Genomic DNA, 11,308 nt, shown 5'->3' on the forward strand with positions numbered 1-11,308 from the left:
GCGCGCGCGTCTCCTCCCCGAGCGGTGACGCATGTGGGCGGCGCCATCTTTCTCGAAGGGCATCGGGAGTCCCCCTCCACCGATTCCCTCTGTATACCGGGAGAAATCCTAGGATTCGTCCGGGCAGCAGTGTCATCGTCGTCGCGGTTCTTCTTGAAAGTGTTGCTTGGTACACGGCAATTCGGGGGCATAGTAGTGCGGTGGAATTCCCCGGAGGGCGCAGCAGTTGCGCAATACTACAACTTTCGTTGATCCGGTGCTTTTGGCATTTTTTTCTCTCTTGTTTTTCTCTTATTTTTTCTTTTGGGTACGATTGTACTGTTTGCCCCAGCGTTGAACTTTTGGTGTATCGGGTGGTTGCTATATTAATATAGCGGGGCGAAAGCCTATTTCAAGAGTTCTCTGTTTGAACGGATGAATCCCTTTTTTTGCGAGATGGTTGAATCCCTTTTATGTGACCCATGAAACTAAGTTCAATTCCGTATTTCTGTCAAAAGTATATTTCATAATGTGTTGAGCCGTCCGTTGTTTATGCATCGAAAATATGGGCATGCACATGCTTTTCACTCGCCGCCATGGGTCTGAACAGACATTGGTGCTCATGAGCACGTCGGGAAACAGCTGATGTCTGCAACTTCTGATAAGACCAAAGCACACTGTTTCTTTATCTTCAAATTTATTCGCTCGCTCTGTTCCTTGGCAATTTTCTTGTAACCCGACACGATTCTCGCCGTCCTCCTCAGCTCGCCGGCACGTTGAGCGGCTTCGCCACGGAGAACCCGCCGTCCACCATGAGGTTATGCCCGGTGATGCACCTGGCGTCGTCGGACGCCAGGAACACCGCCGCCCTCGCGATGTCCTCCGCGCCCAGCACCACGCCGCCGCCCATCTCGTTGAAGTCCTCCTCGAAGACCCGCCTGAGCACCTCCTCCTCGTCTTCGCTGGCGCCCCCCGGCGGAAGCCCCAGCATCTCCCTCACGGCGCGCGCGCCCATGGGCGTGGCGATGGCGTACGGCGAGATGGCGTTGACCCTCACCCCGCGCGCCGCCAGCTCCGCGGCCGCGGACCGCACCATGCCGACGACGGCCGTCTTGGAGACGCTGTACGCGTGGGGGGCCGACCCGGCCAGCGCGCCGGACGTGCTGGACGTGCAGAGGATGCAGCCCTGGCCGTGCGGGGCCATGGCGCGCGCCGCGTGCTTGATGCCGGCGGCCACGCCGCGGAGGTTGACGGCCAAGACGCGGTCGAAGTCGGCCATGTCCATCGACTCGATCGGGGCGGCCACGTAGCGGCCGCCCAAGGTCCCGGCGTTGTTGAACATGACGTCGAGCCGGCCGTGCCGCGCGACGGCGAGGTCGACGGCGGCCGCCACCTGCGCCTCGTCGGTCACGTCGCAGCGGGTGTAGCAGGCCGTGTCCGGGCCGCCGAGCTCGGCCGCCGCGGCGCGGCCCAGGTCGTCCTGGACGTCGGCGAGGACGACCCTGGCGCCGCTCCGGACGAACTCCGCCGCGGTCACCCTGCCGATGCCGCTCGCCGCGCCGGTGATGACGGCCACCTTCCCGGCCAGCCTCCGGGAGTCGGACGACGACCCAGAGAGGAAGCGAGACGAGCTTCCCGCCCTTCCTCCCGCTCCGCTCCTCGCCGCGCTGCACTCTCAGGAAAACAGAAGAGGTGAGCGACGCAGCTTCAGAACATCAACATGGCGGGTTCGCCATTCTTGATGGCATCGTGTGCGTACCTGAGGACGGCGCGCATTGCTCGGAACATCATCTTCGCTCGACACCAGCAGGCCAGCAAACCCAAATGTAACCAAGGCTGGGAATATCTTTATAGTACTATGACAATCTGCACTACGGAATTTTGCTGAGGGGACAATGCGTGGCTTCTGTGTGTTGAGCGATCGACATCGAGCAGGACGTACTCGGTGGGGGCGGATGATGGACGAGTCGCTGCCATGAACGAGGCGATGAAGGAATCGCTGCCATGGACGAGGCGCGCGCGTTTCACACGAGTGGTCTAAGAAAAATCGTGCTTAGCCTTTGGAGACGTATCTATCTGACTACAGTATTTTGTTGTTTGATGGAGTACGACATAGGCACACTGGTGGTTGAGGTTTTGGCTGGGGACTCGTGCTAGCGTAGAATGGTCGTGACGATCCACCAAACTTGTTGTTAGACTCACCTGTTTTTATTTCTGAACTTATATCAGAATGATGTAAAGATTGTTTGATTTTAATAAAGCTAGCCGTGATGGCCTTTCTAGTATCAAAAATTAAAGGTAGACTAGTGATTGAGGTTTTGGCTGGGTACTCAGCAAAAATGCGCACCACGGTCCCTCCTCCGCGCATGATTTGGTCCGAACGGACGCGTGGCGCCCCGGATTTTTCTTTCTTTCATTTTTTTGTTTCTTTTTACTCCGAGATTGCTCACGAATCTAAAATTCTAAAAAGAATGATCGCGATTTTGCAAAAAAGTTATAAATTTTAAAATTGGTCATGGGTTTGAAAGATGTTTCGATGCCACCACTGCCCTCTGGATTCCAAGGCCTTCTGTAAGTGAAAAAGGCTCCATGCATGCCTGCGTCTCGAGCAGGGTTTTGGCTGGGTACTCGGCGAATGTGCACCCCCTCCCTCCGCGCTTGATTTGGTCCGGCTCATGCGCAGGCCCGTGGCGCCCCTGATTTTTCTTTCTTTCGTTTGTTTTTTACTCTAAGCCTGTTCACAAATCTAAACTTCGAAAAAAATCAGTATTTTGCAAACAGTTATTAATTTCAACAAAAATCATGAATTTGAAAACTGTTCATGTATTCAAAAAATGTTCACATATTTTAAAAAATGGCCAGGATTTCTTAAATATTCAAGAATACGAATAATGTTCATGAATAAATTTCTAAAAAAATACGAAATCAAAAAATTGTCTTGAATTTAGAAAAATCATGAATTTGGATCCGTTCATGTATTAAAAAATGTTCGGGATTTCTTAAATGTTCAAGAATACGAATGATGTTCATGAATTCATCATGAATTTGTAAAACAATCACAAAATTCAAAAAAATGGTCTTGAATTCAAAAAACTGTTCCCAAATTGCTGAAAAAGTTCATCAATTTAAAAAATGCTCGCCGATTCAAAAATGTTCATGTGTTTCGAAAAATGGTAATCCAAACAAAAGTGTGTTCGTGAATTTCAAGAAAACTACAAATTTCAAATAATGTTTAATATTTCAAAAACTATTCGTGTATTCCAAAAATGTTCATGATTTCAAAATATGTTCACGAATTCAAAAATGTCTGCAAAATGGAAAAATAAAAACCAAAAGGAAAAAATAATTATCTTTTGTGAATTTGAAAAATGTTCACAATTTCTTTAACAGAATCATGAATTTGAAATTTTCCTTAATGATTTTTAAATGTGTACGAATTTAAAATATGGTCATAAAATGAAAAATAGTAAAGGAAAACTAAAGGAAAAATGATCGCTGAATTTGAAAAATATTCAGGAATTCAAAAGTTGTTCACAAAATGAAAAAATAAAAATAAAGGAAAAATGATACAAATTTGATAAATGTTCAGAAATTCAAAAAATATTCATGATTTCAGAAAATGTCCATGAATTTGGAAGGTGTTCCCAGAATGAAAAAGGGAAAAGGAATAAAATAAAGAAAATGAACAATAAAGAGAAAATAAAAAAGAAATATTGAAAAAGAAAAACAAAAACAAAAAACAAAAATTGAAATTGAAAAGAAAAGAAAAACATAAGACAAAAAGAATAAGACAAAAGAAAGAAAAACTAGTCAGGGAAGGTTCTAGAATCTTCCCAAAACCAATGGGGAAAAAACCTCTATGGACCGGCCATACAGAGAACATGCGCATGGGAGGGATACACATCAGGTCGCTATTTGGCGACCTACGCGCCAAATATGACTGGTTGTTTTGGTTGTACTTCTGTCTCTCTTGTTTTGCCCCCAATTGTAGCCACTGAGTCCCCTTTATCAGCCCAACATGGTTGGTGTATCGGGATTCCAATTCGGACATGTAAACTCATTAATTTGTTGCAAATATACCCTAGAGACAATATTAAATGTTATTATTTATTTTCATGCTCGTAATTAATGTTTATTTTATATGTTATAACTGTAATGGTTATCGAGTCTATAATAACCACGAGGCTATGAGGAAAACTTGTGTGCACGTGTGAAATAATAACCAGTAAAACAGATTCTTAGTCTTGCCTCTAAGACTAGTTCAAGTGTTGCATGATGGTTTCATTTTCCTGATCATCGGCATGCCAAATGTCGGCGGCTCGAGATGAGGGTGACATGGGTGGCTGCTGGGCGATGGAACCGGCGGGCTGACAGCCGACTGGGCGGCAGTGCGAGGGTAGGGGGGCGAGTAAGAGAGAAGAGAGCACAAATGGAAGGGGAGAGGGCGATGGTTGCTCTCTCGCACAGAAATAGGAAGAGAGCAATCTGATTGAGGAGAGACCCTATGGACTCTATGCCTTTATACCGCATGGCAAAATGCCCTCAGTGCCCTCGGTGAGCCGTCAAAACCATATGCGGGGCCACTGAGTTTTCATCGTGGAAGGCCAACACCGGGAGCCTCCCTAGCCACGACAGCTGCCCAGGAACGCCTGGCCCAAATAGTCAGTGAGAGACGACCCCCAAGTGGAAAAACAAACAAACAAATTGTTCATTCCTCCGATCCTGGATTTAATCTGACGGTTGAGCTCATCTCAGGGGCAGATCCAATGATCAGAATCACATCAAGTCGTAGATCCAACGGGCGAGAAGCTCAAATCACCGTGGTGGCTTAGGTTCTTGCATGACTTATGGGATATAAGGATGTCCCCAACGCTGACCCTCAAATCGCCCACATACACCCTGACCGCGAGATCCAAATGTGTTGTGCTATCCAACGCGGTCATGTATCGACCCGCCGAGCGGTCCGGGCGCACTTTCTCCCACAAAGTGGAAGCAAAGTTGGGGGAGTGGGAGGGCTTTGTGGGAGTTCGTTCAGCAGTCACGTAGGACTCTGAGACCCCTGACCCACTAAATCCCCATTCACGGTCCCATTTTCTGCCAATATGCCCCTTCTCCCCCCTTACTTTACATATGCACCCTCCTCCGCGGTCGCGGCCACTGTCCCTCTCCGACCAGCACCGACACACCCGCTCACCTTTTTCGACGGCGTCCACCTAGGACCCGTTAGGCAGGTACACTCCACCCCCTGTCAACGTCGTCCATGGCAGACACCACGCCTGGTAGGTGTTCGATCAAATGTCATTGAGCTTATTTTCGAACGCCATGTTGTTTTTTAAAGTACAAAGGATGGCGGGGTACTCGACCATGAAGGATGAGTTGTTGTGCGATGTGTGGTTGACCGTATCCGAGGATATCGTAGGCAGGAGCATAGGAGGGAGGGGGCTCTTCTGGCAGCACGTGCATGATTCATTTCACGCCCAAAAGCACATTGTGCCATATGACATGCACATAATTCATCATCTCAATATGAGATCGTTATTATATCGATGGTAGGCCATCCAGACCACCGTCATCAAGTTTTGTGCCACCATTGATATGATGGAGGCTAGGTAGCCATTGCGCGCGACAACCGAGGGAATAGTAAAATTTGCTTCTTCTTGCTCAACTTGTTGGTTCATTTATTCAATGTTGCTCCTTCACCATGAAAGCGAGCGCTGTCACTTTTTGCTTTGGTCTTGGCATTGGCCGCCTCTATCCCGAGCTTCTTTGCTTGTATGCCCGCCTCCATCTCAAGCTTCTTTTTCTGTATCTTGATGCAAGCCTTCGTTTGCTCCTCCTTTTCTTGCGTACACTTCTTTTCCCTTCTTTTGGGTCATCATGCCTTGCAAAGTTTCTTTGACTGCTTCTAGGGATGGTGCGGGGATTGCCGACCGCTCCGTCGTTCGTGGAGGCGGGAAAAGTGAAGCCGCCAGGGTTTTGGCGCGTCGGCTATGGCAAGGGGGGGGGGGGGGTAGTTTTTGAGAGAGAAGGGGAATATGGGGTGGATGTGTCACTGTGTGATGGACTAGTAGAGGACAAGGGCGGCCCTCTTGCGTGTCCGTGCTAACATAAATTCAACCCAAATTTATGTCGAAAATGAGACATGAATGAACCGTTTGCGCTGTCACACGGACCGCGGTTTATGTTTGTTTCAACCCAAAGTGATGCATAGAGACAAAATGCGTCGGCGCGGTCGAGTTGCCCTCGCTGACACCTCTCCACTAGCCGTCGACATGCTGCCCACGGTTGGATCTCCAGACTGAACGTGGAAGGTCCTGGGTCTGTACACATGGCGGCCCGTCGGTGTCCTCCCATTAATGATAGGGAAGTCAAGCGTGTCTGAGTCCTGGTGGGGCCCAGCTGTAAGTCTACTACTCCTAGCGATAGAGATAGAGTATCTGTAACCTTGCGCGGTCAACTGTGACCTTTCCCCTTGCTCTTCCAGCGATCTTTCTAGCTCCGGCTCCGGGCATCACATTTGGTAGCGCAGAGCAGAAGGCGCTCGATCTGGTCCATCGCTCATCGCAGCACAGGTAACAAACATCTCGATCGAGAGGTTCAATCTCACCACCACTCGAGCTCCTGCCGTGCATCTGTCCGCTCCGCCGCGCGCGCGCGCGTGCGCTTGACTTTCCCAAGGCCGGCGCCCGCGAGGTGCTCGCCGCAATGCCTCCAAGGAGCAGCGCAGAGCAGCCGTGGACGAGCCGAGATTCCTGGCAAGATTGCTTCTTTCCTCTTCTTCTTCCCCACACGGCTGGGCGGTGTCCATTCGCGTAGTCCTTGGCATCCGGAGCCATTGCCGCAGAGGAAGCAAGCGGACTCCGCAAGCAAGCCATCCGATTCCTCGGCATCCCAAGCTTCCCTCCGCGTCGCGCCGCACACGGCGGGACACGCGCCGGCCGGTGGCGCTGCCGTCCGGTCCTTATATGCTTCCCTTTCGCTTCATGCCCAAGCTGTCGCCTGGTGGTGGTTAGGTAGGGTCCTTCCATTCGTATCGTTTCTTTGCTTCGCTCCCCTGCCTTCTGCCAGCACAGCACGCCCACCGACGCCGTAGGAACCGTAGCCCCGCCCGCCGTCGCCGAGCCGCCTGGGCTTGCAGATGATATGATGCGGCGCTGCGGGTGGCTTTCGCTTCTCTGCCGCCCCCGCCGGGGTGGCCGCGCCGCCGTCTTGCCGCCGCCCAACCCAGATCCACCGCCTCCCCAGCCCAAGGTATCGATAGTACTAGTAACCAGTAACAGATTCTGCCTTCGTTTCTTGCTATGGGCGATGGGAAGTACACTAGTATCCAATTTAGTATTGTTTGACACTCTTCTCCTTGGTCAATCGGTCATCTATTTGATTGCCCACTGAACAAAGATTCAGGATGATTCGGTGCCACTGGTAGGAACTGGAGAGCACGGCGCTAGTCTTACAAATCACGCCTCTGCTCTTCTTTGCACTTGATTTGCCGGAGACCTTATCAAGTCAAACGCTTCATTCCACATGCTCCTTGCTGTTTCTGAATTTCCTACCACTTCTCGATGGCTCTTTAGGCATATGTTTCAAAGGAAATTGTTCTCGAACAACGGAGGGGCACCAAAGTGCGCGTCAAATTATAATCTGACGCATGTGATGAACACCGGCTGAATTCACAAAATAGTTGACAACATATACCTTTGTCCAAAGCAAACAAAGGAAAAAATTGCTTCTTCGGACGAGTGGTTCTTCCTTTCTTCTCTTGTGCAATCTTTTCCAGATTTTTAGATCAAATTCGGTTCATCTAGTTTGACAAGTTACAGTTTTCTTTTAATAAGTATTGTCTATTGTACATGCATGTTATATTCTTAGCCAAGGCTCCTCTGTTATAGCTCATGACATTGAATTTTGCCACATCCAAAATTAATTACTATGCAATGTTGAGCAGGGAGAGGAGAATCACAGCGCTTCTGACAAAGTTATCATGGAGAACATTCTACCAAACGGTGATTTTTCTGAAGATCTATGTTTATGGCATTCGAACGGCTGCCATGCGTTTGTTGCCGTTGAAGGGTCTGGTTACCATAATGGTATAAAGCCACATTCAGGCTCTAAATATGCTGTGGTTACTCATCGCACACAGACCTGGCAAGGGCTTGAGCAGGTCTTAGAAAACATTAGTGCCGGTACCAAATATATTGTTACTGCCTATGTTAGAGTTCATGGGGAATTTCATGAGCCTGTTGGAGTCCAGGCCACGCTAAAACTTGAGGGAGAGGGGTCTCCTACCAACTACCATTCCATTGCAAGGTACTTCAACTGGAAGGTGCTATTTATTGCCTTATATGATGCTATATCAGTACCATTTGTTTATCAAGGGAAATTGTTTGACCAGGATTTTGGCCTCACAAGAATGCTGGGAGAAGTTGGAAGGTTCGTTTGAGCTTACAACTATGCCAAGCCGTTTGGTGTTTTATCTTGAAGGCCCCCCTGCTGGTGTAGACTTGCTCATAGATTCAGTTACCATTTCCTGCAAGGTATGTTTTTCAACTCTTGTATATGTTTTGTTTTGCGGGAACTCTTCTATATGCTTGTGTGTGAAGTGTGAACCAATCTTGTATTGCTAACGAATAATGGCAATCATGCCTTAAATTCTGATTTAGCAACATGTTAATCAGTTGGGACCACATTTCTCGGTGCCCATAGAAAAGGAAGCAACATCGTCTGCTACGACTAACTTATGAGACCCTACAACTGCAATATATTTCGCTTAACCGTTCAGCACATGTACTACAAGTATTGCCACCATAGTTTGTACATTCCGTATGCTAATATTTTATTCTTAACACCAGCTACTTCTGTATTACCAATCGATTAGATTATGTGTGCTTTATTTTCCTAACTAGTTCAAATTTCTGCAGAAAGCAGAGAGCAAGACTTCTTCATTGATTGGTGGAACAGCAAATATCATTTTAAATTGTGATTTTTCCGACGGCCTTCAGTCATGGCATCCTATCTGCTGCCACGCGTATGTGGCATCACAATGGTCTGGTTTCCTTGATGGTATTAGAGGGGACTCGGGAGAGAATTATGCTGTTGTTTCAAAGAGAACTGAACCCTGGCAAGGTCTCGAACAAGATATTACAGACAGAGTATCTGCTGGTACAGTATATGCAGTTTCGGCGCGTGTTAGAGTTGATGGGAATATCCATGGCAAAGCTGAAGTCAAAGCAACCCTGAGGTTGCAAAATCCAGATGGATCAACACACTACAATCCTATTGGAAGGTACTGTTTTGAAGTTCTTTAACAGCAATATTCTAACCATACCAGTTACCACCACCCCTAATTTGTGGTAGAACCTGATGTGGCAGAGTACTAGCCTCAAAAGAAAAGTGGGAGAAGTTGGAAGGTTCTTTTTCTTTGACAAATATGCCAAAATCCGTGGTTTTTTACCTTGAAGGGCCTCCTGCTGGGGCGGATCTTATTATTGATTCTGTTACTATTGCTAGATCTGAACAGAAGCAGCCAAAGGTGAGTGCTTTTCTATGTGCATTTGTTTTACCCATTCCTGAACAACACATGTTACAATTCAATTGATAACCTGCTACCTCAGGAGTTAAAGTTTAACTAGAATTTACTGCATGTTATGCTTGAGGCATTGAGGAGTTCTGATAGTCTTTACATTCTAATATTTTTGGTGCAAAAGATCGATTTTACCAAGTCTTCTTCTATTAATTTTTGCAATTTTCAGCATGGATATGCAATCATACTCATTCTCATCTATCCGTATATTCATGTTCTTGTATGTGTGGTATGGAATCATGTTCTTTTCTTGCGATGCTTTTGACCTGTTACTCTTTCATTTGAAGGAAGTAAAATCAATAAGTGGAGTCGAGACTATTATCAAGAATCCTCAGTTTGCAGAAGGGTTAAGCAATTGGTCTGGACGAGGATGTAATATCTGCAGGCATGAGTTCACTGCATATGGGAATGTAAAGCCCGTAAATGGCAGCTACTTTGCTTCAGCAACTGGACGGGTTCACAGTTGGAATGGCATACAGCAAGATATCACAGGCAGAGTGCAGAGAAAAGTTTCTTACGAGATTAGTTCTCCTGTTCGCATATTTGGCAGTGCTAATGAGACTGAAGTTCGGGCTACTTTGTGGGTACAAGAATATGGCCGTGAGCAATATCTATGCATTTCAAAGTAAGTATGTTGATTTTATTATTTACATGCTTTCTTGACAATGTTATCTTATATTCCGTTACAAAATGTTATCTTCTATGGTCATAGATATCACTGGTTTACTAAATGGCACTTGCTGAGGGGGTATCTTACAGGGGTCACATATATCACTGGTTCACTAAATGTTATCTTATAGGGGTCACAGATATTACCGGTTACTGATTTTTCTGTTATTAACATAGAAACCAGGCCTCTGATAAGCGCTGGACACATTTGAAAGGAAAGTTTATCCTTCATGCTCCCTTCTCCAAAGTTGTCCTCTTTATAGAGGGGCCACCAGCAGGAATTGACATCCTTGTAGATGGCCTTGTTCTATCTCCTGCAAGAAAACTTGATGCTGCTCCACGCCCAAAAATTGAGGTTTGTAAGCTAATTACTAAATTAAATTATGTCCCCCAGGAGCGTGTCTTCAGATGTCTCAACTCGTGTGTATACAGTAGTTGTGTTGGTAAACATTTCTCAATGGATCATGATTGTTTGGATAGAAAGTTTTGGCCATTTCTTTCGAACTCAAGTATTCTTTTTTTCTAATGGAATGACTTGCTTGTATTTCAGAATGTTCTGTATGGAGCTAATATCATGCAGAATAGCGCTTGCTCTCGCGGGCTTGCTGGGTGGAGTCCTATGGGTTCATGTCGATTGAGTATCCATACCGAATCACCCCATATGCTATCTTCCATCCTGAAGGACCCCTCTAATCAGAAACATATAAGTGGTCGCTATATCCTTGCTACAAACCGCACTGATGTGTGGATGGGCCCTTCTCAGGTGATAACAGACAAGTTAAAGCTACACACTACTTACAGAGTCTCTGCCTGGGTACGAGCTGGCTCTGGAGGACATGGCCGTCACCATGTCAATGTTTGTCTTGGTGTAGATGACCAATGGGTTAATGGTGGGCAAATAGAAGCTGATGGGGATCAATGGTATGAAATCAAAGGAGCATTCAAGCTTGAAAAGAAGCCATCTAAAGTTATTGCATATGTTCAGGGTCCCCCTCCGGGTGTTGATATCCGAGTCATGGGTCTCCAAATTTATCCAGTTGATAGGAAAGCACGTTTTGAGTATCTTAAGGACAAATCAGA

General features: G+C 47.0%; 1 protein-coding gene and 1 pseudogene across 2 annotated transcripts in view; one reads left to right on the top strand and one right to left on the bottom strand.

Moving 5' to 3' along the window:
* Positions 1-493: 493 nt before the first annotated feature.
* Positions 494-1,944, bottom strand: LOC123187598 (momilactone A synthase-like). The gene is made up of 2 exons (XM_044599511.1): positions 1,739-1,944; positions 494-1,646 (listed from the first exon to the last, which is right to left on the bottom strand). The coding sequence occupies exons 1-2, from the start codon at positions 1,768-1,770 to the stop codon at positions 740-742; spliced, it is 939 nt and encodes a 312-aa protein (XP_044455446.1). The 5' UTR covers positions 1,771-1,944; the 3' UTR covers positions 494-739.
* A 5,103-nt stretch (positions 1,945-7,047) lies between these two features.
* The window catches only part of LOC123187599 (endo-1,4-beta-xylanase 1-like), a 5,957-nt pseudogene continuing 1,696 nt past the window's right edge, over positions 7,048-11,308 (top strand). The window contains 8 exon segments of the transcript XR_006494046.1: positions 7,048-7,230; positions 7,925-8,286; positions 8,372-8,513; positions 8,898-9,262; positions 9,349-9,508; positions 9,847-10,184; positions 10,406-10,583; positions 10,779-11,308. The product of XR_006494046.1 is annotated as an endo-1,4-beta-xylanase 1-like (transcript).

The sequence above is a fragment of the Triticum aestivum genome, chromosome 2A (genome assembly GCF_018294505.1).
Source record: "Triticum aestivum cultivar Chinese Spring chromosome 2A, IWGSC CS RefSeq v2.1, whole genome shotgun sequence".
Classification (NCBI taxonomy): Eukaryota; Viridiplantae; Streptophyta; class Magnoliopsida; order Poales; family Poaceae; genus Triticum; species Triticum aestivum.